At 41.2% G+C, this 26,747-nt stretch overlaps 1 protein-coding gene across 1 annotated transcript; it reads left to right on the forward strand.

Annotated features, from left to right (window-relative positions):
• Nucleotides 1-1,802: 1,802 nt before the first annotated feature.
• LOC102783153 (protein NLRC3-like) lies at nt 1,803-25,083 on the forward strand. The gene is made up of 9 exons (XM_087836004.1): nt 1,803-1,913; nt 8,491-8,616; nt 14,396-14,474; nt 14,637-14,865; nt 15,021-16,842; nt 17,517-17,690; nt 19,748-19,921; nt 23,676-23,722; nt 23,898-25,083. The coding sequence occupies exons 2-9, from the start codon at nt 8,528-8,530 to the stop codon at nt 24,425-24,427; spliced, it is 3,144 nt and encodes a 1,047-aa protein (XP_087692130.1). The 5' UTR covers nt 1,803-1,913; nt 8,491-8,527; the 3' UTR covers nt 24,428-25,083.
• The last annotated feature ends 1,664 nt before the right edge of the window (nt 25,084-26,747 follow it).

Genomic DNA, 26,747 nt, shown 5'->3' on the forward strand with positions numbered 1-26,747 from the left:
CTTCTGTACTTTGGAGCATAGATCGCTCACTTTACAAAGGGATTTTTGATGTCAGTCTGTTTTTTGTGATGACACGTCAATAATTTCTACCATATTTTGCTGTTTCTATTTGAATGAGAGCTTTTTAAAAAGACCGTTGTATGGGGGTCTCTTTTACAGCCATAGCAGAATAGAACCATTAAGTCTTTTCACTGTTTGTTTGTTTCACTTTATTAAAGACACACATGGGTCCTCAACCTCATTCCATCATTGTATGCTACAATGAGTTTGTGTATATTCCCTTCTCTGTAGGTATTGTACAAATAAGGAGTGTACATTGGAGTGCAGAAGGCTTTGAAGAGTCCAACCTTCACTGGAGCAGTGCCCATACCAAACTTACGGCTCAACATGTTATCTTGTGCATACACTAGTCCACAAATGTCCACATCATCAGACAAATAATCAGACACGTAGTGACCTAAATATTTAACCACAGTACACACTTTAAGAACAGAGCCTGATAGAGAGAGTTCAGGAATGACTAAATTCTGGTCTTCTTTATTTCTGGCAGTCAACATATTCTACAACTATTCTTGGCTTTGTAATGAATATCAAACTCGTATTGAGACCAAGCCTTTAATACTTGTTGAAGGCCAGCACTATATATCTGCATACATCAAATGGTTAACTATGGTACTGTAGGATTGAAAGGGTTTTTTTAAAAAATTAATTCCAAACCTGTCTCTTTTGATTTATCTGGATAAAATAATGAGATTTAAGCAGTTAAATGCTAATGTGAATTAACTGTAATTAAAGCTGCAGTCTGTATTTTCATTTAGCAAAAAAATGCAAATTATCTGTAACCTTCAAATAATAATACTAATAAATATAGTGATAGTTTTCTATAATAGTGAATGAAATCAGCTTTGCACATGAGCTGAAGGAGAGCCCAAACTGTTGTTCTTACAGTATAATACTCGTATGTGCTGTTTATGACCTGCACTGCAGCCAGACACCAGGGGGTAATAGAGATATTTTGGCTTCCTTCTATGGGGGAACTGTTTGGTAATTCATGTTTTCTAATAATTTCATGGTCACCATGTTGACCTGGGTGTGTTGAAGCCCACTTTAGACTAGTGTTTCCAAACAGTGTGGAGTTTTACCAGATTTAAGCCCTAATGGTAGTTGTCCCTTACAAGGGTCATGTGATTAGCCAGATGATCAATAATGGGTCAATGACCCTTAAAAGGGACAACTGCCACTAAGGCCTTAATCAGGGACTCTTCATCAATTGTTCTTTGAACTGAAGAAGCATCTCGGATGAAAGGTGAAATGTCTTCAAGAAGTCCAGTAGCTTTTCTTTCCAAGCCTTTTTATATCACAGAGACTGATGGATGAGCGCCATTCACTCACACTTTGCCGTAAACTCATTAAAATATCTCAATAAAAACATCCTCTCTGCTTTCACGGAGAAAATAGCTGTGACTCAGCTCTGATTCACTTTGGTTTTCAACAGACATTTTTGTTTGCTGCCTGAAGTGGCTTCTTCCTCACTGTAACACGTTACTCACTGGGCTGCCATAGGTTAAAAAAACATATTTATACTCTAAAAAGACACTGTGTTCCAGTGTTGAAACGCTGCAGGAAGAAGAACAAAAGCGTCATCACAGATGTTTGTTTTAAAAAAAACTGGAAAATTAGGAGAAATAAATCTCCCTTAGGCAGCCTTCCAGCTGTTTGAGGAAAGATTTGGGGATTTCCGAGGTACACTTGAATGCATCGTCGATCCTTCTCTGTGAAGTGTAGATATAGAGACCGCAGTGTTTTTGTCACAGGACCGTGGTTTGTGGACCCCTCTTTTGCGTTTCCTTCTTTTTCAGATTCGTGAACTTTGTGTCGCATATAATCGTCTCAGTGTGAAGCTCCACCTAAAGGTAATATTAGTAGTCTGTAATGTGTGTTTTTTCCCTGGCTAACATCAGCTGTGCGCAGCTTAGTTTCAGCTCAAAGAGCAGAAATCCGCCGCTCTATATCACGGTAACGGACTCACAGCTGGACCACCGAGGCCGAGCGCTAAACGCTCTTCCTCCTTTAAGTGTTTGTGTCTGTACAACATAAGAACATAAGAAGTAAAACTAGTTATAATTTTTTTCTATGTTGAAGCCTGGAGTTCAGTATTCTATCATCGTTTTATGGAAGTTTCAGTTGTTGGTTTAACTACAGGAATAGTTTTAGTAATAACTATGCACTGAATTATTATTTTCATTTTCATGAAGCACTTGAAAGCAAGAGTCCAAATTCTTCTGATAATGCCAGTCGTTGCTGTGACTTTGTATGTTATATTGGTATTTATATATTTTAACTAGTATCTGCAGTAGCTTTAAGAGATTAGCATAATGTTGTGGATGTTATTTTCCATCCATAACATTCTTACATTTTTATTATGGATAAAAGCACAAAGCTTGAAATAGGAGGAGAGAGAGAGAAACAAGTCAACATCATTGTCATAAAGACAAAAATAAAAATGGTTTTATAACAGTGATGTGATAACAATAAAATGATTCATTGAAGATGGTTTCACGTGACCAAGTAGTGCATTATACGATCATGGAATATGCATTTTTTCCAGCATCCTTGTAGAATAACCTGTTAAAATTACTTCATTTTGTTTTAGTGGCATCATACCATAATTTTTAAGCTGGAAACAACATGTTTATGTAATTGCCAGTGAAAAGAGAGAGTGAGGAGTGTGGAGAAAGAGGATTTTACAAGATCCGGAAGAACTAGGTGAGCAATGTTAAGTGAAAAAACAATAAGTAACAATAACCCAAAAAAAAGCCAAAAAATAAATATTTACATGCATGCGCAAGGCTTTGTGTGCGTTTCAGTGGCACACTTAAATAGGGGTACATCATACTTGAGGTATAATGACTATTTAAAATAGAGGTGATGGTATTTGAAAAATCTCTCCCCAGTTTGTTTCATGCTCAGGTGTATGGAGTGGCAGACTGTTTTTCCAGTGTCTGTCCTGAACAATGCTACTTAAGTTTCTTGATGAGTTGGTAGACTGTCCTCATGTGGTTAAGAGGCTAAAGCAATACTGTGCATGCTTTTTCTATGATGTTTTTTAACTTTCTGGCAAATGTGACGAGCCTTTGCCTCAGGTTAGGTCCACTCTAAAACAGGTGCATTCAACTAGACCTGTGAGTATCCATTCTGAATTATCCTTTGACACTACAATCAGCTTCAAAATCATGGCTTTTGAAAGTAGCACTGTAAAATGTACCTAACTGAATTGAGGTTTGCAGAGTTATAAAGGACTGAACACATTTGCCTGCAAAATACTCAAAATGCATTTTGGAATATGCTTAAAAAAATATTTGAACCACAAAAAGCCCAGAAAAACGTAAATTCTAGAATTCCAAACATTGATTCTGTTCATCTGGATGTAGCGTTTTGTCCCACTGAAGGAACAATGGGCTGGGAGGTCAGTTCCTTAATCTTTGCATAATTAAGATTAATTAAGATTAAAGAACTGACCTCCCAGCCCATTGTTCCTTCAGTGGGCTGGTTTCAGTCATTATGCAAATGTACTGTTTATAAGATAGGGGAAACCTGCAGTCACCTGAGACTGAAGAAGTCACTTGGATGAGTGACGAAACGTTTCTCTCACAAAATGCTGTCTAGATGAACAGAATCAACTTTTGGAGATTTACTTTCCTGGATGATTGAGAATGCATCAAAACGTAAATTCTAGAACCGCCTGTGTTTTACAGAGTTTGAAGATTCAGCCTGAAAGTATTCAGCGATTACTTGTAAATAAATAACAATGAAGGCCATTTTTAGTTTTTAGCACATGGTGGTTTTTGTGGCTCAGCATATAGGACATTTTGCAAAAAAAGGTATCAGCTTTTTGGGGCGACAGTTTGCAGCACTGACTCAAACCTTACCTTACTGTGGCACTTTTCAGATATCATGACCTGTTCCGGCATTTGCGGTTGATGGCTTGGCTGTTTGGATGGCTTGGCTGTGTACTCCAGTATTTACAAAGTACTGGAGCACACAATAGTGCATGTACATGCACATCTTCACTAGAGTTAAAGGCTTGTAATATGTCAGGTTTAAGTACTTCAGTTAACTATAATAATTTGATTAAATAATCAAATGTTAGACTGACTTTACCACAGTGAAACATTGCATTTCTGCCTCTCATCGCTGTCAAACATTACATGTGTTTAACATCTCCTTGGATCTGTTCTGTTCTCTTTTCCCCTTTATTTTACTGTGGAGTGGTTACTCTCTATTTCCATCTTACACACACACACACACACACACACACACACACACACACACACACACACACACACACACACACACATACACACACACACACAAATTGGACTGGCGGTCGAATAATGATACCCAAATAAATTTTTAAAGATATTTCTATGCACTCTTTTATGTAACAAGCAAACATCTTTTTGTCTACAGATGATTGTCCGGAAAATGTTTCACAATAAGCGCATTGTTACAAAATGAACACTTTTTGTCCACTGAAATATTGAAGAGCTTTGAAACCGAAACAGTGTAATTCGGCATTTCGGTACAAATTCTACTCATCAAATAGAAGGATAGAGAAATGTGCAGTTACATCCCGGAGTGTGGTGTAACACAAAAGAGGCCATTTCTGTTCTTGGTTTTGTGTGGTAGCCAGTGAAGCTAAAGGTAGCATCACCACTGTTAGCAGCAGATTGTGCCGAGCAGCTGGAAAAACAGGATGGCTGGGTGATGGTAGTGAAGTGTAGTCCTAAAGAGAAGCCCTTCAGTACAAGTACAGGTTTCAAATAGTTTTTCCCCACTCAGCAACATACCTGCCAGGGAACAATCTCTGGTTATTGGCAATTTTGTTCTGAGACATGTGAAGCTAGAGTGGTGGCTAATGATAAATGTAAATTTGGTAAAATTAAAATTCACATCAGCAGTAATGGCTAAGTCAACTGGAGTTTGCTAAAATAAATATTGAATTGGTGTGTAACTTTGCCAAAACAATATCGGGCTTTGTAGTGTTTTTTCTGGCCACCTCCTCAGTTGGATCAGGAGTGAGATGTTTAGCCGCATGATGCTTCAATTGATAGTTGTACTACCATTAATCATTATTTCATTTTTAAATATGATAAACATATCTCTGTTAATGAACTATGTGCTAAAGGCCTTAAGGTGGCAATAGTTAAAGCCATCACTTGACCAAACTGTCTTAACTAATTATAACTAACTTCCTTCTTAAAAAAATATTTAAAGAGTTGTCATTAAACAGCTAACTAATCATCTAGTATGGTTTATTTCAAGAGTTTCAGTCAGGTTTCAGAGCCCATCCCAGCACAGAAACAACTTTGGTGAAGGTTACAAATGTTCTTATGGACTCTGACAGTGGACTCGTCTCTGTGCTTGTCCTGCTAGACCTCAGTGCAACGTTCGATACTGTTACCTTAACACTTTATTACAGTGATTAGAGGATGCTTTAGCTTTTACAGGTACTGTACTGCAGTGGTCTGAATCATGTCTATCTAATAGGCTCAAATTTGTTCATGTGAATGGAGAGTTCTCTTCATACACGAAGGTGTTTTTTTTTCTTTTTTCTTTTTTTTTTGCCTGTCCCATTTGGATCTTTAGCCATTAGAATTGTTGTCTGAAGGTCAATAAAGATGCCAAGCGGATTTACTTTACCAAGTCGATCATCATGGCCTTACCATATTGGTCCATTTGATTGACCTTTATTATAGTTCTGTATTTATTTCTTTATTTGATTTGATTTTCGGTTGTTACAGACAAGACAGACAGTACTTGGGGATAGGACAGGGAGAAAGAATGAATAAAAGAGAGGGAGAGAAAAAAAAAGAAAAACAAACAAATCACCTGGATTATCTGTATGGAGAAGAGAAGAAGAAGAAAAAACAAACAAAAAAAGCAACATAATAAATACAACACCATCACAATAAACTAGCTAACAGTAGATACTAAATATTAAATGTTATTGTGCAGTACGCAAAATCGACAGCGCACAATTTGCTTTGAGGTAGCAGCCACGAAAGGTGTAGTTTGTGTCTGTGAACACCCGTGTGTACACCTGTGTGCACACCTGTGTGGATCAGCACGCTTGTATTCAAAAGGTTTCTCCATGTAGCGATCTGCTAGGGAGTGTGGGGAGCCATAGACCCGTCCCCCAGGGCATGAAGCAGGTATGGAAGAGATCCAGGCTCCAGACATCCAGAGGCCCTCAGAGCAAAGAGACCAAGGAAGACCAATGGAGGGGCAACTGTGCCACTCTCTCGGAAAGAGCTGAGGAGAGCCCCAGATGAGGGGTCATCCAGCAGCCACGGAGCAGAGGCCAGAGGGGATTGCAGTGACGTGCCCGCGGGCTCAGCCGGCAGCCAGCTGTGCCAGAAAGGACCATGAGTGCACCCCACCCCCCGGAAGGGGCCCAGCCAGCCACAGGCGCCAGGCCCTGCCAATCGGCCACCAGGAGTGACTCGGTACATACATGAGCACCCAGCCCCAGACACCAAGAACCACCAACACACCAATGTCTGAGGGCATCAGCCACCGGCAGGGAGTGTGGTGAGGGGAGATAGGTCTCCATACCTCAGAGAGCCTGAGATGTTCATAGAGAGGTGGAGTCAAAGACCCAACCTGACATATAGACACAGACGAACAGACACACGCAGACACAAATGTGCATTCCCACCCCCATATACACAAACAAATACTCGGCACTCACCCAACATGGAGACAGACACAAATAGACACTGTACACACATTCACACTCCTCAAACATATTCTATGTCCCAGGTCCAGGTACCCCTGCCCCCAGACGGGCAAACTGTACCTAGACCCAGGAGATGTAACCATTCTCTCTGGGGTGGAGGCAAGGAGACCGCCTCCTTATCTGCAGTAGCAGGGAGACCCTGCATCCCAGACCCCAATCTGACGGCCAGCACCTCCTCCCAGCCCCCCAGCCCTGACGGTTAACAGAACGGGGGTGAGTGAAGACCCCAAACCTCCCTCCGCCCACTCATATGTAGTGTTGCAGCGTGCTGTTCTAAAGTGCATTTAAAACACAGGAGGGCATGGTGCTTCCTGCCAGAGAGCAGCATGGCTCCTCCCTTCATACACTAAGGTTAATAATGGAGTTCCAGGGTTCAGTGGAAGCCATCTCTTTGGGCTGGCTAGGGATGAGAGGATGGGAAAAAAAGCTTGAAAATATTTGTAAATTCAAACATAGCAAATATCTGAAAGATTAGAAATGGAAAGATAAAATGTATTAGGTATTCACCCTATGACAGCTGGGATAGGCTTCAGCAGCCCCCTTGACCCTGAAAAGGATAAGTGGAAGTGAATGGATGGACGGATGGATGGTGTATAACTTTGCCAAAACAATCCTGGACTCTTTAGTTTTTTTCCAGCCACCTCCCCAGTTGGATCAGGAGTGACATGTTTAGCTGCATAAATTCTATTAGATATTAAGCTCACAGAAAGATGACCTGAGCAAGAAGAACAGTCTGAGGTTACTCTGTTTTATACTCCATTCTAGTCTGTGACATTAAGTGCACATAGCAACAACATAGCAACTACATTTCCTGTCATTTCCACTTCTCTGAGCTCACGTATGGGACAAATGCTAAACCACTAACTAACTAACCACTAAGAGAAACATGGCTGTAACCACAGGAAGTGCAGCATTTTGATGAAAGCACGCACCTCTTGTGTTGACACAGGCAAGTATGTAGAGATGGCTTTCCTCTTGTCTTTCTGGGTTTCGATCAGAGTGGTCTGATCTTTTACTTTCTACAACACACACAATACACAAAAAAGCTTCTATGACACTGAATCTTCCAAAATGTACTTTAACTTGAAAAACTTGTACCAAATAGGTAGTAGTAATGAGTCAACATTCAGTCCACAATTATAGATGAATATGAGGTTCTTAGAATGAATTTTAATGAAACATCTTGTTAAAACTGTAACTCTGTTTAATAGGGACATGGTCATTAAAAACACTTGATGCTGCTCTCTACTGCATCTGTGCAGAGATTCAAAAAGGAAAAAAGTTTCTCTTTTTTAGTCACATTAAATTCTCCAACATGTTTAGACGGTGGATCCTCTTTAAATCCTGGATCAGTTGAAAATGTTTTTCACACATGTTGAATTGACTTAATGTTAATTGACAGAAGCTTCCAGTTAGAGTGAATCAGTGTCTGTCATTAAATGTATTGTGTGCGTCTGTCTGTGTGTTTTCGTGCATTCTGGGCTGCTCCTTCATGGCTCCAGCTAGTGGACTGATAATAGAAGTAGAGCAGCTGATGGCAGCTTCCTCTGCCCGACACTGCTGTCTGACTGCATTCAGCTGACACTCAGATGAAGCGGAAAAGAAGCAGTTGATATTTGGACAACACATATTATGGAAAGGAGGATTTCAGATGATGTGCAAATGAATGATTTGTGTTTCCTCTGCAGGTAAAGGTAGGAAGTGTGTGAATGTGAATTCAGCAACATGGATCACTGTGAGGTCAGAGAGGAGGGAGTCCCTCCCTCTAAAACCACTCTGTGTGGGGAACATGAGAGCCAGACCAAAGCTCAGAGGTGAGAGCCCATCTTTAACTGTCCATGACTCTTCTCCATGTCACTGCTCAGCACTCACACCAGTGCTCCATCGTTATTTACAGGAACCAACCTGGACTTCAATCCAGTGAATTTAGAACACACCAACTCTCTGCTATTAGTGACTTTGAACAAATTAACACCTTGATGTTGTTGGATATAAACTGCAGTGCAAACATGTAATTCCCTCAATCCCATTTAAACTGACTCTTTAAAAGTAGCTCTTTCTTTCCAAAGAACTGAAAACCCAGTTTGGCAAACAGAAAGTAATGCTTATGCATTTTTTTCTATTAATCATGTTGTACTGTATGTTATAGAAAGTCAGAGAGGGGTTAATTCTCCACTTAAGTGAAAGAAAACACTAAGTTTCAAGTGCAGAAATTACTTACTTATAAAACAGCGTGAGCATCATTGTTAGTGGGTTCTTCTGAAAAAAAGTTTTTAAAAAATTCTCATGATTGATTATACTCTAAACTCAGGCAACATTTTTTCAAATCTAGTTTTCACAGGAAACAGCAGCACACTGCTGTGTATGACTTTAATGGTAATTGGTTTTTTTTGAAGGAAATAGAAACAGAACATGGTTTGTTTTCAAGAGAAATCAAACATGAGCTTTTCCAGTCAATCAATAGTCTATATAAATATTTGAATTTGTCTTCAAACAAAAGTGTGATCCAGAGTTTATCTGAAGTGATTCTTGATCATTTCCAGACATTACAAAGCAAAAATTAGTCCCAACCAGGCACTCTCAATTTTACTCCACTCTGAAAATCAAACAAAATTGACAATTTCATCTACATGTCCATTAAAGTCTGTTCCAATCACAACTGTATTTAGCCTGGAGATACTCTTTACCATTTCATCCAGCTTACTCCAGACTTTGTCTTTATTTTCGAACTTATATCTACTTGTGGGGCATATGCGCTGAGATTACCTCCTTGCCTTACTTTTCTCTGGTCTCCTGCCCACACAATATATCTTCCTTCATTCTCTCCATCATATAAGCCAGCTCTATTTTTTTTTACCAATCATAGTTAATACATTTAAAGTCCTTACTCTTGTGGTGGCAGATTTCTTTTCTCATGTATTAATCACATATTTAATCATATCACTTTAGTATAGCAAGATCCCTCCCGTCACCAGTTTGCATGCATGTAGAATGTTATCACAAGTGGGCCCCAGGGTTTATTGTACCTTCACAGCGGGTCTATTATAGACTTGAAGATCTCCAGACATCCTGCTCTTAGGGAGGTGACAGCCAAGCAGAAAACAAGGTCATAATTCTCTCTATGAGGGAAGAGGTTTTAAGGATGGGGCTGATGGTATAGCTTCCCCGTGACAGGGGCCAACATGTAAGATTTTGTGGAATGTCTCTTTCTGTCTCTGTATATAATGTGCAAGGGCGGTGGCCACGATTCAGAGATCACCCTGGTGTTTGACTGGGGTGATTCTCTCCACATTGCAATGTATTAATTAAACCACTTCAAATCAAACTCACTGGGTGTGTTGCAGGTTATTGTTAAAATTTCCACAACACTCTCACGTCCACCCTCCGGCCTTCTCTCTCACTGCCTCCTAACATGCCTCCCCTGTCTGCTATTCTTTTGTCTTCAGCCAGCAGTTGCACAGTTTTGACTGGCAACCTGTAGACAACAGCATCAATGGTGCTTGTTGTTAACCTGAGCTCTGACTAATGTAAAATCTGGAAATGGAAATCTGAATTTTTAGTACAGTTTCTTACACAGATATGAGCTTCCAAAAAGGTACATTCGACAGCTTTGGGAATTATGGAGGCAGCTCTCTTAGAAACTTTGCAGACTTGATCGCTTTCCCCTGTGCCTCCCCGAACATAGTATCCAGTTCACTATTGCACTGCAGTTCAGTGGGTTCAGTTTGCAGCATGGTGGGGAGATTCCACATAGCTGAGAAGGGTTCTGCAAACAGCTGGGAAGAGTCACAGTATGCCTCGAAGTCACCAAATCACTATTCAAACTCTCATTACAGGTTTTGAATAGCAGACAGATGAGTTTTGCATAGTCTCAGTTTTGTGGTAAATCTTTCACACTCTCATAGGCTGCTGCGATGAGCTGTCTAAGACATGGCAGCTTTAGGTTCAGAATTTTTAGCTCATGTGTAATGTCCACAAGGAATGCCAAATCCATTATCCAATTTGGATCATCCAACTCAAGAACATCCACTTTTCCAACTTCCATGAATTTCTTGGCTTTAGCTTTTAACTCACAAAATCTCCTCAACACATGCCCCCTCCTGTGCTAATGCACCTCAGTAAACTATGGAGCTTGGAAAGAAAAGCATCTGGACTTCTTTGAGTGGCTTGAAGACGTTTCACCTCTCATCCGAGAAGCTTCTTCAGTTCTAAGGGTCAATGGTGGAGATTCCAAGATTTAAACCCAGTGGGAGTTTCCCCCAAAGAGGGACAAAGGACCCCCTGATGATCCTCTACCTAATCACATGAGCCAAGGTGTGAAAGCGGGTGTGGGTCCCAATCAGCCAGGGTTTCGGGTGAGCTCATTGTGAAACCTGGCCCCACCCTGTCATGTGATTTCCTGAGGTCAGATGGCCCAGGATGTGAGTGGGCGTTAAGGCGTCTGGGAAGGGATCTCAAAACTGGATTATAGATGGCAGACAGTTGGTTTTGTAAACCACCGCCTCTGTTCAAAGATGGTCGCTCATGCTTTTCTTTCCAAGCTCCTTAGACTACGATGACCTGGATGACTGAGAACCTTCACAGACGCACCTTAGTAAAGTACCATACAATCCCTCAATTTCCTCCAAAAACGCCCTGAACCTTCGGCGTTGTAAACCTCTGGACCTGATGTAGTTGGAGAGTTGGAGAGGAACAATATGAGGGAGGTCTGGAATGGTGTGAAAACCATCACAGGCCACAACACCAAGAACAGCACAGTGGGGGGGACTGTGGAGAAGGCAAACAAATGCAACAACTTCTTCAACAGGTTTGACCAGCCCACAAACCTCCCCACCCTCACCTTTACTACAGAGCCCTCTCCCTACTCTCCTACCTCCCTCACTTCCCCCCCTCCCTGACACTATGACACCCCCCTCCTCCAAACCCTCTCTCAACAGCAGGACACCCCCCTCCTTCCAATCATCTCCCGGTGTCACAGTGTATCAGGTCAGGAGACAACTGAGGAAGCTTCACCACAGGAAGGCAGCAGGCCCAGACAAGGTGTGTCCTAGGATGCTAAATGTGTGTGCTGCTGAACTTGGCGAGCCGCTACAACGAGTCGTCAATCTCAGTCTGCGACTGGGGAGAGTGCCCGCCCTATGGAAGACATCCTACATCATCCCGGTCCCCAAAAGGAACCGGCCCAATGAGCTGAATGACTTATGATCAGTGGCACTGATGTCACATCTTATGAAGACTCTAGAGCAGCTCTTCCTCAACCTCCTCCGACCACAGGTACAAAATGCCCACGACCCACTACAGTTTGCATACAAGGCGGATGTCGGAGTGGAGGATGCCATCCTGTACCTCGTACATAGAGCCCACTCACACCTGGACAAGGGAAAAGGCACGGTCAGGATCCTGTTTCTTGACTTTTCAAGTGCCTTTAATGCCATCCGGCCCTGTCTGCTTCAGGAAAACTAAACAGGATGCAGGTGGACCCCTGCCTGGTCGCGTGGATCTCAAACTACCTCACAGACAGACCACAGTACGTCAGGCTGAAGGACATCACGTCTGACATTGTGGTCAGCAGCACAGGAGCACCACAGGGAACTGTGCTGTCAGAGGTGTACAGGGTGAAGAGAAGAGGTTCTCTTCACCCTGTACACCTCTGACTTCTGCTACAACTCTGAATTATGCCATATTCAGAAGTTTGCAGGCGACACAGCCATCATGGGGTGTATCTGGGATGATCAGGAAGAGGAGTAAAGAAGTCTGGTGAAGAACTTCGTCACATGGAGTCACACAAACCACCTGCAACTCAACACCTCAAAGACCAAGGAACTGGTTGTGGACTTCAGGAGGTCCAGAGCAGGTCTACTGCCGGTTCAGATAGAGGGACAGGAGGTGGAGGTGGTCAACACATACAAGTACCTCGGGCTGTGGGTGGACAACAAACTGGACTGGTCATGCAACACGGAGCACCTGTATAAAAAAGGCCAAAGCCAACTGTACTTCCTCAGGAGGCTGAGGTCTTTTAACATCTGCAGGAAGCTCCTGAGGATGTTTTACCAGTCGGTGGTTGCTGGAGTACTTTTCTATGCTGTGGTGTGCTGGGGAGCAGCACAGAAAAGAAGGACTCATCCAGGCTGGAAAAACTGATCAGGAAGGCTGGCTCTGTGGTCGGCATGAAGCTGGACACTCTGGTGACAGTGGGAGAGAAAAGGACACTAAAGAAACTGCTGGACATTATGGGCAATGCTGGGCATCCTCTGCACACGGCCATAAACAACCAGAGGAGTCTGTTCAGTGACAGGTTGCTTCTCCCAAAGTCAAGAACCAACAGACTTAAAAACTCCTTTGTCCCACAAGCCATCAAACTGTTTAACTCCTCTCTAGAGGGGAGACGGAGGAGAAACAGGAAGACAAAGGAGGGGGGGACAACTAAGCTGTAGTGCCTTTTCACTGTGGAATACTTTTTGTTAATATCCAACGGTGCAATAGACTCACAATACGTGAAATGTGCAATTCCCTCGTATTCTTATTCCTATTTATTCTATTTATCCCTTTTGTATACTCTGTATTTATATATGTCTCTGTATTTATATATGTGTATATATGGTGTATTTCTGCTCACATTCTGTAACTTCTGTCGGTGCTGTGCTATTGGAAACCGAATTTCCCAGAGGAAACCACCCGAGAGATTAACAAAGTTTTATCTAATCTAATCTAATCTAATCTAGTTTATGCATTTTAGGATTTACAGACATGACTTCAAGCATTTTCTGCACAGTGCATGTTGATGTAAACGGCAGTGGCATGGATAGCGCTGTGTTCCAAAACACACCTAGCTGCTCAATTGCAAAGAACAGCTGCTGAAATATAACTTTAGCTTTGGTTTGGCCAAAAATGCAACACAAACTCAGCAACTCTTCTGTCAACTCTGTGTGAGCCAAGTGTTTCTGACCTCTGCTTTGAAGTTTACCCAGGATATATATTTTTGAATTTTTCTTCAGTAAATTAGAAGAAAACAGATCAGACATCCAGTGTACCAATATGCATTCCCATTCCAATATCTCATAGATATTAAATTGGTGCAGTTTACTGAAAATATTAGATATGCCACATTACTATTAATGTTGGTTATTGAAAAAGTGTTCTTTAAAGAAGAGACAAGATTGTGGCATTTAAAATTAATGTAAACTTGATTTCACAAGTTATTGTACAAAAGAAAATAATCTGAGGTTGTCAGAAGAAAGCTACTCACAGTTTTGTCATGGACTGGTTCCTCAGTTGCTTGTCATCTGTACCACACTAATCAGCCTGGTTTGGAAGGCTGATGGTAAGGTGCTGGAAGAGAGATTGGTTAGTTATTGGATGTTAGATAATTTTTTTTGGTTTTATACTGACTTCTTCTTATTCACGTGTTATTGTAGCACTGTAAGTACTTGAACTAAATACAAAATACTAAGCTGAGCTGTTGATTCTCAGTGGATTCAGAAGGACTAGTAAACTTTTACAACTATAGGGAATCATCTGAATCACTGTCTTAAAAAATTCACTTACTGAATTTTTACTCTGTGCTTGAACTAATTCTTGATGATTCCTCCTCAGAGTGGACCAGGAGAGCTCAGAGGTTCCCAGTGATCAGTCTGCCCAGCAGAGTCAGACACACCTGGACTCCATAATTACGGTCTGTACATGTACAACAACTTCTTTTACATCTATTCTGTTCACAGTCATCTCCATGCTGCTCTTTGTAGACCAGTGGATTGTCAATGTGTCCAACATGGATCTGATGTTTGGCTCCATGACTTCAGTCTGATTGAGTCATTCATAAATTATTCTGTTCCAGCTGCTGGAGGACAACATCATCACTTTTGTGAAGAATGAGGTGAAGATGATTCACAAAGTTCTGAGCCAAGATTACCCAACATATTTTGAGAGTGAGAGGGAGGAAGAGGAGGGGTTGGAGGATGAGGATGAAGAGCAGAGGTGGAGAAGCAGAGAGGCATTTGTAATGATCGCATTGAACTTACTGAGGAGAATGAAGAAGGAGAAGTTGGCTGACAGTTTGCAGAACAGTAAGAGGATTTCTCTCAAAATGTAAACTCCTGAATGAATGGGACATTTCTCTCAAGAGATGGACCAACATGTAGTCAAATGGACATGTCTTAGAGAAAGGAAACTAGACCATCCCTTTACAAAACGTGAACTGATAATCTGCTTTTCTTTTCAGAATATCTTGCTTCAGTTTGTCAACGCAAACTTAAATCTAATGTGAAGAAGAAGTTCCAGTGTGTTTTAGAGGGGACTGCTAGAGTAGAAAACCCAACCCTTCTGAATCAGATCTACACAGAGCTCTACATCGCAGAGGGAAGAACTGCAGAGGTCAATGGTGAACATGACGTCAGACAGATTGAAACAGCATCCAGAAAACAGTACAGACGGGAAACAAGAATCAGAAAAGAAGATATATTCAAAGCCTCACCTGGAAGAGATAAACCAATCAGAACAGTGCTGACAAAGGGAGTGGCTGGCATTGGGAAAACAGTCTTAACACAAATGTTCAGTCTTGGCTGGGCAGAAAACAGAGCCAATGAACACATCCACTTCACATTTCCATTCTCTTTCAGAGAGCTGAATATGTTGAAAGAGGAAAAGTTCAGCTTGGTGAAACTTGTTCATCACTTTTTTACTGAAACCAAAGATGCAGGAATCTGCAGCTTTGAAGACTTCCAGGTTGTGTTCATCTTTGATGGTCTGGATGAATGTCGACTTCCTCTGGACTTCAACAAAAATGAAATCCTAACTGACCCTAGAAAGTCCACCTCAGTGGATGTGCTGCTGACAAACCTCATCAGGGGGAACCTTCTTTCCTCTGCTCACCTCTGGATAACCACACGACCTGCAGCAGCCAATCAGATCCCTCCTGAATATGTTGACTCAGTGACAGAGATCCGAGGGTTCACTAACCATCAGATGAAGAAGTACTTTAGGAAGAGATTCAAAGAAAAAAAGAAGGCCAGCAGGATCGTCTCCCACATCAAGACATCACGAAGCCTCCACATCATGTGCCACATCCCAGTCTTCTGCTGGATCACTGCTACAGTTCTGGAGGATGTGCTGAAAACCAGACCGGGAGGCAAGCTCCCCACAACCCTGACTGAGATGTACATCCACTTCCTGTTGGCTCAGGTCAAACTGAAGAAGGTCAAGTATGATGGAGGAGCTGAGACAGATCCACACTGGAGTCCAGAGAGCAGAAAGATGATTGAGTCTCTGGGAAAACTGGCTTTTGATCAACTGCAGGAAGGAAACCTGATCTTCTATGAATCAGACCTGACAAAGTGTGGCATTGATATCAGAGCAGCTTCAGTGTACTCAGGAGTGTTCACACAGATTTTTAAAGAGGAGAGAGGACTGTACCAGGACAAGGTGTTCTGCTTCATCCATCTGAGTGTTCAGGAGTTTCTGGCTGCTCTGTATGTCCATCTGACCTTCATAAAGTCTGGGGTAAATCTGCTGGAAGGACAACAGAAGACCTCCATATGGTCTAAATTGTTTGCAAAACAAGATTTAAGAGACGTAGAATCTGCAGTGACATTTTTCTACCACAGTGCTGTGGACAAGGCCTTACAGAGTCCAAATGGACACCTGGACTTGTTCCTCCGCTTCCTTCTTGGTCTTTCACTGCAAACCAATCAGACTCTCTTACGAGGTCTACTGACACAGACAGGAAGTAACTCACATTCTTGTCAGAAAACTGTCCAGTACATCAAGGAGAAGATCAGTGAGGCTCTGTCTGCAGAGAAAAACATTAATCTGTTTCACTGTCTGAATGAACTGAATGATCATTCTCTAGTGGATGAGATCCCACGGTACATGAGTTCAGGAAGTCTTTCCACAGATAAACTATCTCCTGCTCAGTGGTCAGCTCTGGTCTTCATCTTACTGTCATCACGAAAAGATCTGGATGTGTTTGACCTGAAGAAATACTCTGATTCAGAGGAGGCTCTTCTGAGGCTGCTGCCAGTGATCAAAGCCTCCAACAAAATCGTGTAAGTATATTTGTGCTCAGCCTTTAATTTTTTAAAATTCTTCCTAATGTTGATTTTAATTATAGAGAGGCATCCATGAATAATTCAAAAACCTGAACAGTGTGATGGTAAATGGATTGGTTCTTATACAGTGCTATTCTACTCTGAGCACTCAGTGCTTTCTACAACTTGCCTCTTTCACCCATTCACACCAATTTTGCACATGCACTGTTTATTCCCTTTTTCAGTAAGTTCTTTCAAGCTAACATTTACACACATGCTGGCTTCAACTGATCAGACTGGCCAAGCAAATTACATTTGTTATGTTGCAAGGTAGTTTCTGTTGCTAGATATAAGAAAATTCTCTCTCGCTGATTCTTTCTCCACCTCCTCCACAACTTTACGTTTTTCTCTGAAAACATTTTTAATTGGTGTTTTTTTGTTTTTTCTTTGGTGGAGCAAACTGTTGCTACATCTTCGTCTGTTGTTAGTGTGCAAAGTTCAGGTTTGTCTTTTTTTTCTCTGCTATGATGGTATTGTAGTTAGAGAGGAAAGAAATGCTACAGAGGCTCCTGTGCCACTGGGTTTGTTTTTATCTGGGCAACCAGTTGTCATAAATTGCAGTGGATCAGTGCTAACCATTCATCATTAAACATTATTTAATCTGACAACAAATATCTTTTTTTTTTCTTTAGAATGAGTCTCTGTAACCTGTCAGAGAGAAGCTGTGAAGCTCTGTCCTCAGTTCTCAGCTCCCAGTCTTCTAGTATCAGAGAGCTGGACCTGAGTAACAGTGATCTCCAGAATTCAGGAGTAAAGCTTCTATCTGCTGGACTGAAAAATCCACACTGTACACTGGAAACTCTCAGGTCAGGATTCAGACTTTCCACTTTTGGTAATTGTAGTCCTATTGCCTAAAAAGGCTATTTTTCACAGAATTGCCAAGTATGTGTGAATTATTTGTATCTCAATTTCTGCCTGGAAAACTTTTCCATATTCACATTTTTTTAGTTTTTAGTTTGTAAAAATGACTCATGAGCATGACACCGGAGAGAAAAAAATCTATCTAATGATTTTTCATGTGCTGTTTGGTGTAAAAATGCACTTTTTAATCTACTTTCGCTTTCGTTTCTTACTGGAAGAAAGAAAGTGTCCAGAATCCATGTTTTTAGGTGCCTAATAGGCATTAATAAAAATGACTGCATATTGAACATCTTAAATACATGGCTGTATAATATAGTGATTTACACATATACTGAACAAGCATAAGATCCAGTCATTACTAACTTGCTTAGTAATGACAACAACATTATCATCCTTCAGGCACACAATGGTAGGTGAGCGGTTTTGCTAAACCAGAAAGAGTATCATGAGAAATTTTTATCACCACTCAGTGACAAAAATACTTTTTGAACCCCTGAAATGAGACCCAGGAAGTGGTTACAGGAAGAAGGTAATAGACCTGTCTGAAGCAGTTAGAAAAATACAATGCTATTCACTGGACCTCATAGAGATGTCAGTGTGGAGGAAAAATCAATTGAACTTTTTTTATTTATATAGCTCCAACAACAGTCGCCTCAGGTGCTATGTTGTAAGGTAGCCACTACAATAGACCATACAGCAGTGGAAATGGGCTTCTTCCAAAGGGCGGCTGGCCTCTCCCTTAGGGATGCAGTGAGAGATTCGGCTGGGAGGGGTTCAGAGTAGAGCCGCTGCTCCTCCACATCGAAAGGAGCCATTTGAGGCGGTTGGGGCATCTGACAAGGATGCCTCCCGGGCACCTCCTGGGTGAGGTGTTCCATGCATGTCCCATTGGGAGGAGACCACAGGGCGGACCCATAACATGTAGGAGACATTATGTCTCTCAGCTGGCCTGAAAACGCCTTGGTGTTCCCCTGGACAAGCTGGAGTAGGTGGCTGGGGAGAGGGAGGTCGGAGCTTCTCTTCTTAGGCTGCTTCCCCACGAAATGACCAGATAAGCAGATGGATGGATGGCTTATTAATTCATGTACTAACAGAGACTTAATGTTTAATAATCTACATTTCATTGTTTTACTCTTTGGTGCTGTTAAGGATACTGTGTTGTTCATGTTAATCACATTTTGGTGTGAGTCTCTCATCTCAGAAGGAGAGAAGGAGAGAGAAGGGCAAATTAGTCATCATCTAAGGATTTGGCCTGGAGAGTCCACAGGTATAGTGAGTAAGGCCAGAGGAGCAGCCACTGCCCAAAACTGTGGACTTACACATTGTTTTTGTATTTGTCTGTCTTTTTTAAAAGTGAACACAGCGAAAGGTGCATCTCCACCTCCAGTTGTGCTTGTTCTCTCTAACCTCTCTCCTCTCAAAAATAAGAACAAAATCTGCATTAGCTCAGAGTAGGTTAATTAGATCATTCAAGTTATTTTTTCAATTTTTAATTTTATTTGATTTTGCTTTGCTCCTGCTAAATTCCAATATATTGCAATTAAAGTCTAAAATTTGTCTTCCCATCAACTGCATTACACCCAGTTAGTTACCAAGTGCACCAATCTAGAGGGGAGGTACTATTAACGGTCCAGAACTGCAAGAACTTGTGTTTTGCGGGGTGTATGACAATACATTTCTTTACAGTTATCCTGCAATAGTCTTATGCTGCTGGGGCCTTCCCATGACGCACAAAGTGAGGAATCAGGGTCACCTGATCCAGAGCTACTTATATGCTTTATCAAAAAGGAAACTTTTAAACCTAATGATGAAAGTAGAGATTCTCAAAACTGGGAGCTGGCTCCAAGGATGAGGAGCCTGAAGGCTTCCTTTCACTACTCAACCACAAGTAAACTAGCAGTGTGAAAGCAAAGTGCTTTATTGGGGTGATATGGTACTGAAAGGTCTGAAGGGCCTAATTATTCAAGAACTTGTATGTGAAGATTGTTTTGTGTTTCTGTAGTGTGTCGGGTTGTCTGATCACGGAGCAAGGCTGCAGTTATTTGGCTTCAGCTCTGAGCTCTAATCCCTCCTGTTTGAGAGAGCTGGACCTGAGCTACAATCATCCAAGAGGCTCAGGAATGAAACTGCTGTTGGCTGGACTGAAAGATCCAAGTTGGAGACTGGACACTCTCAGGTATGGATGAGAATTTCTAATAAAGGAGGAAGAGCTGGAAACATTTTGCATCCTTCACTTAGTTCATGTGTCTTTTATGCAGATGTGACATGAGGAGTCGCATGTACAGTGACATTTTTTTTCCTTTTCTCACAATAGAAATGCTAGCCTAATTTAAAAATAACAAGCAAAATATATGTAGGTGCCTCCAAGCAGAACAATAATGATAATAATGAAAGCTTGGCAGCCTGGCATTGGGGTGGAGGACGCCATCATCTATCTCCTGCACCGAGCTCTAACTCACCTGGAGAAGCCTGGAAGCACTGTGAGGATCATGTTCTTTGATTTATCCAGTGCTTTTAACTAGGGGTGGGTTTTTATAATCGATGTATCGATTGAAATCGATTCTGGCTTGGATAACGTAAAATCGATTCATTAAAATCCTGAATCGATTTTTTAATATAAATTTATTTATAGCTCTTATTTTATTTTAGCTCTGTTCTGGGATGCACCCTGGACCCAGTGCAGGTGGTGGGAGACAGAAGGACTCTGGCCAAAATAACATCTCTAATGGACAGAGTCTCCCACCCCATGCATGTAAATGTTGCTGAACTGCAGAGCTCCTTCAGTGACAGACTGCTGCATCCTAGATGCATGAAGGAGCGTTTCCGCAGGTCCTTTCTCCCTGCAGCTGTCAGACTGTACAATCAGAACTGCTCCCAACAAACATAGATGTTTACATCTGCGCTGTAACTGCAATAATTTAATCAACCGATTCACACTACAACCTGATGTTTGTGGTACTTCTCCTTTTAAGTAGAGGAGAATATGGTGGGGTGCTGGAGCCTACATCAGTTATCATAGGTCAAGATGCAGGTTATACCCTGGACAGGTTGCCAGTGTGTCGCAACCATGTGCACTCACATTCACACCTATGGGCAATTTAGAATTACCAATTAATCTAACCCCACTTACTACATGTCTTTGGACTGTGGGAGGAAGCCACCGTACCCAGATACAATAAATCAAAATGCAGGGAGAACATGCAAACTCCACACAGAAACGCCCCAGCCAGATGAGTCAAACTCAAAACATTCTTGCTGTGAGGCAATAGTACTAACCACTGCACCCCCATACTACCAGCTCTTTATCCTCTACATGTATTTTGACATGTAGACTGACTTGGACTTGGAGAATGCAATCAACCATGTCTTTTGTGGGGGGGGGGGTGCTTTAGGAATATGGGGTGTCTGGCGAGAGCCATCTCTGTAAAGCTGTTGCAGGAGCTTGGGCCACCTTGCCACCAGAAAGTCAGATTCATTATTGGTGGGTTGTGGACTCCACCAGGGCTACTGATTCGATTAATTATTTTTATTAACAGAATTGTAAGTGTAGCTATGTGGTGGAAGGCTTCCACTTTAATGGCCTAAAAAACTTATCTATGCTTTTTGTAGATGATGTGGTTCTGTTGGCTTCATCAGGTTCATTTATAATAAATAATAATAAAAACCGAGATTGAAACAGTGGGAAGACTTGAGAATTTAAAATTCATAACTCATAAAGGCTACCATGTTTTATCCATATTACATAAATTCCTCGACAAAACAAACATGTCTTTAAGAGACCTTAAACACCACCACAGATTGTGCAGAGCTTAGAGATAGGGGCATAGTAGACCAGATGTAAAAAATTGCCCACTTAATCTGGTAACTGTTTTTGCCACCCTTATACGCAAGAACTAAAGTTAAGTATTTCCAATAATTATTGATCACATTGATATGGAGAATTTTTGGCCCACTGTTCTTTGTAGAATTGTTTTAATTCTCCAACATACTGTCAGGTTTATGAACATTAATGATCAAGCCAAAGTATCTAAATAGGAATTCATTCTAGACTTTGACTAGGCAACTCAAAAACATCAAGCTTTTGTCATTTGAAGATGGATTAGTAATCACTGCATTGACAGTAAGGAGAGCATTTCAAGTGGGGGACAGTCAAAGGAGGTCAAACCAGATTTTATTGCTGTAACAAGCAATCCAAAAATCCAGTCCAGATCATCAGCACTTTGATCCACATACAGTGGCTTGCAAAAGAATTCGGCCCCCTTGAACTTTCCCACATTTTGTCACATTACAGCCACAAACATCAATCACTTTTATTGGAATTTCATGTGAAAGACCATTATAAAGTGGTGTAGACTTGAGAAGTGGAATGAAAATCATACATGATTCCAAACATTTTTTACAAATAAATAACTGCAAAGTGAGGTGTGAGTAATTATTCAGCCCCCTTTGGTCTGAGTGCAGTCAGTTGCCCATAGACATTGCCTGATGAGTGCTAATGACTAAATAGAGTGCACCTGTGTGTAATCTAATGTCAGTACAAATACAGCTGCAGCAACAACAACAAGAAGTCTAAAGAACACATCAGACCGGTCAGGGATAAAGTTATTGAGAAATTTAAAACAGGCTTAGGCTACAAAAAGATTTCCCAAGCCTTGAACATCCCACGGAGCACTGTTCAAGCGATAATTCAGAAATGGAAGGAGTATGGCACAACTGTAAACCTACCAAGACAAGGCCGTCCACCTAAACTCACAGATCGAACAAGGAGAGCGCTGATCAGAAATGCATCCAAGAGGCCCATGGTGACTCTGGATGAGCTGCAGAGATCTACAGCTCAGAGGGGGGAATCTGTCCATAGGACAACTATTAGTTGTGCACTGCACAAAGTTGGCCTTTATGGAAGAGTGGCAAGAAGAAAGCCATTGTTAACAGAAAACCATAAGAAGTCCCGTTTGCAGTTTGCCACAAGCCATGTGGGGGACGCAGCAAACATGTGGAAGAAGGTGCTCTGGTGAGATGAGACCAAAATGGAACTTTCTGGCCAAAATGCAAAACGCTATGTGTGGCGTAAAACTAACACTTCACATCACTCAGAAGACACCATCCCCACTGTCAAATATGGTGGTGGCAGCATCATGCTCTGGGGGTGCTTCTCTTCAGCAGGGACAGGAAAGCTGGTCAGAGTTGATGGGAAGATGGATGGAGCCAAATACAGGGCAATCTTGGAAGAAAACCTCTTGGAGTCTGCAAAAGATTTGAGACTGGGGCAGAGGTTCACCAGGACAACGACCCTAAACATAAAGCCAGGGCAACAATGGGATGGTTTAAAACAAAAAATATCCATGTGTTAGAATGGCCCAGTCAAAGTCCAGATCTAAATCTAATCGAGAATCTGTGGCAAGATCTGAAAACTGCTGTTCACAAACGCTGTCCATCTAATCTGACTGAGCTGGAGCTGTTTTGCAAAGAAGAATGGGCAAGGATTTCAGTCTCTAGATGTGCAAAGCTGGTAGAGACATACCCTAAAAGACTGGCAGCTGTAATTGCAGCAAAAGGTGGTTCTACAAAGTATTGACTCAGGGGGCTGAATAATTATGCACACCCCACATTTCAGTTATTTATTTGTAAAAAATGTTTGGACTCATGTATGATTTTCGTTCCACTTCTCACGTGTACACCACTTTGTGTTGGTCTTTCACGTGGAATTCCAATTAAATTGATTCATGTTTGTGGCTGTAATGTGACAAAATGTGGAAAAGTTCAAGGGGGCCGAATACTTTTGCAAGCCACTGTATGGATTGATGTGTATTTGTGAAAATATTGGACTGTTCCTTTATCAGTGTCAAACATTATGTGTGTGAGAGGAATGTAATGTCCATGTCTACATGCTGAAAGAGACTGTGCTGGTCTGACCCCCCTCTTCCTTTTAGGGTGGAGCCTGCTGGAGTCCGATGGTTGAAACCAGGTCTGAGGAAGTGTAAGTGTGTTTTTAATGTGATTCATGAAAACAAAGCAGCACACATTCAACCATCTTCAAACTGTAACATTACTCATTTACATCTCTGATGTCAGGAGTCATCATCAAAGTGTCAATCAATGAACAAATGATGGATCAATAACTGCAGCTGGATTGTGTTTGTTCTCTCCATCAGATTCCTGTCAACTCACAATCGACACAAACACAGTACACACAAACCTCAAACTCTCTGACAACAACAGGAAGGTGACACGTGTGACAGAGGAGCAGCCATATCCTGATCATCCAGACAGATTTGACTATGAGCCTCAGCTGCTGTGTAGAGATGGTCTGACTGGTCGCTGTTACTGGGAGGTTGAGTGGAGAGGAGAGGTTCAAATATCAGTAAGTTACAGAAGAATCAGAAGAAAAGGATACAGTGATGACTGTTTGTTTGGATACAACGAGCAGTCATGGAGTCTGTACTGCACTGATGATGGTCCTCGTTCTGTATGGCACAATAACAGAAACACACTCATCTCCTCCTCCTCCTCCTCCGTCTCTAACAGAGTAGCAGTGTATGTGGACTGTCCTGCTGGCACTCTGTCCTTCTACAGAGTCTCCTCTGACACCCTGATCCACCTCCACACCTTCAACACCACATTCACTGAAACTCTTCATCCAGGATTTTTTGTCTGGTCTGGTTCCTCAGTGTGTCTGTGCTGAGTTGAGTGTAAAGAGTGTCCTCATGTTAGAGAAACATTCTGACTGTTGAACAGATAGTTTAGTCTGTACATGTCTGTCTCTTTCACTCAGAAACACGTTTCCAAATTCATGGATTCAATCAGTTGATGTTTTAAACTGTTCTAAATGATTCCTTGCAAACTTCTTCCTCTTCAGTCTTTTAAAGATGGAAGCTACGATTATTCCAGGATCCACGTGTTGTTTTTCTGTATTTTTTTCTCACCTGCCTCCGCGGCACCGCCCTGTTCAGCTCACTGCACCACTCCTCCCCTGCAGCTGAGCCAGGGACCACACCTCCACCACAACCAGTATGTTGTGTTTCTTTGAAGCTCAGTTCACAACCAGCTCCTCTGTATTTTCAACAAGTCTGAGCTTGTTAAAATGAATCCAAATGTTTGATTTCTCTTAATGTGATTTTTCCAACCTTTTACTGTTCCACTCATTTTTGGAAACTGTGATGGAAGCAGGACAGGAAGGAAGCTCTCAACAGGAGCAGATTTTCATATTAAGAGCACATTTGAAGGTTTTTTTACTTTAATTTGTTGTCAAATCCTGAGAACAGACAGGCATGCTCCACGACTGAATAAGTGGCCATCCAATTATACTCAGTGTATAAATCATTAAAGACATTCAGCATCTCTCATGTTTCTGTTGTACTATAACAATTAGCTCCTTTAAAAACTGATCCAGTCAAAGAAGCATTAACTTCCATACTGATCAGATCAATATGTACAGTTCTGATATCACCAAGTCCTCAGATGTTTTATCACCCTCTGCTGGTGAGAAGATGAACTACAGGATGTCAGTTTTGGGGGTTTTTAAATTTGTTTTCTGTGATCCTTATCTGTTTTGGATCCATTCTGCCATGCAAGTGGACTCCAACTTGGTCACAGTGTGTCCATAATCATGCTCCAAGTAAAACCACAAGATTAACCTTATAGTGTTGAAACAACAACAATTAAAAGTTTGAGTAATAGTGAACCAGTTCCATTGTTTGTGGGCTCCTCGAGCTGAATCCAGCAGGTTATTTGGTGGACATTTAAACACTTAAAACAAACAAGCACGCATCTATAAGTTGAACGTCTCCAAAATCCTTTAAACAATTGAACTTTATAGGACAATTAGACTTATCCCTCTATGAAAACTCTCCAGCTGTTATAAAATGTTCAGTTGAGTCTGAACAGGTGGTTTGTGCAGGCCCAGACTGTCTCTATGCCAGAAACAGTCTGAGCTGGAAACAAATCCGGTGGTTGTTTATTAATAGGATGCACAGGCCTCAGATTAACACTCTCAGCCCACAAATCCTCCGCTATGAAAGAAATACACAGGCCACCATCTGCAAATAAATAAATGGTCCACATTTAAAAAAAAAAAATTACAAATAAAATCATGTTAAAACTAAAAGAGAGTAATACAATAATAATATAATGTGGTCCTTACGAAGGAAAACACTCTGTCTTTCAGATTACTGAAAGTGGCTGAACTCAGCAGTACAGTGGGGTTATAATTAAATTCAAACATGAATTCAATGGCAGATTAAAATGCTGTGTTTAGAGTAGTAAACACCAGAAAGCGGGATAGTCACGTGGTTTATGTAGACATCAAGGACATCTGGAATATGTGAGCATAGGGAGACAGAGCTGTGTTTTTTAGTCATTACTAGTTAATAAATGTATTGATCTACAATAGTTTTTATACCTCAGTGCATGTAGCATAATCTTTTGTGTAAATATAAGTAAAATATTCAAGGAACAGTGTTGTCAATTCTTCTTCCTTAAGTTGTCAAACAATAATATGACAATAATTCAGGCTAAAAGTCATCTTAAACTAGACAGGTAAATGCATTGAGACATTAAACTGATTTTTATGTTTTTATTAGCCTTCTTAAATCAATTAATTGATGTTATATAAAGTCTGTCATTGGTTCCTATCAGTGTGTGTAATAAAGAAACAGGATTAGTTTTGTTAACATGGCTAAATAAAGCATAAAACGTATTTAGTATAGTTCCCCATTTAATCTTGGGCGATTATATTTTCAGAGATGGTGTCTAATTTTAAATTGACCCTATGTTTTTAGTCTCACTTTGAGTCCTCTGCCATCAGCTGAGCTGTGACGTAACACAGATGTTAACTGTCAGCCATGGCACAAAGACTCAAAACTGTTAATGAAACTTATCAGCTATGCTTGAATATTTATTTATAGCCATGTTTTACATAAGTAGAAGCTTTATCTTTAATTTTTGTGCCGTTATAATCCTACATCCTATAACACGGCAGGTCATATATATCACTGGATAAATAC

Source organism: Neolamprologus brichardi, chromosome 23 (assembly GCF_056152115.1).
Source record: "Neolamprologus brichardi isolate AB-2024 chromosome 23, ASM5615211v1, whole genome shotgun sequence".
Lineage (NCBI taxonomy): Eukaryota > Metazoa > Chordata > Actinopteri > Cichliformes > Cichlidae > Neolamprologus > Neolamprologus brichardi.

What these genes read in the sequence shown, in the direction of transcription:
- LOC102783153 (XM_087836004.1), top strand. Translation starts at nt 8,528, where the DNA reads ATGGATCACTGTGAGGTCAGAGAGGAGGGAGTCCCTCCCTCTAAAACC. An exon ending in AAAGCCTCCAACAAAATCGT is followed by an intron (nt 16,843 to 17,516) that starts GTAAGTATATTT and finishes TTTTTTCTTTAG; the next exon opens with AATGAGTCTCTGTAACCTGT. An exon ending in GAAACCAGGTCTGAGGAAGT is followed by an intron (nt 23,723 to 23,897) that starts GTAAGTGTGTTT and finishes TCTCTCCATCAG; the next exon opens with ATTCCTGTCAACTCACAATC.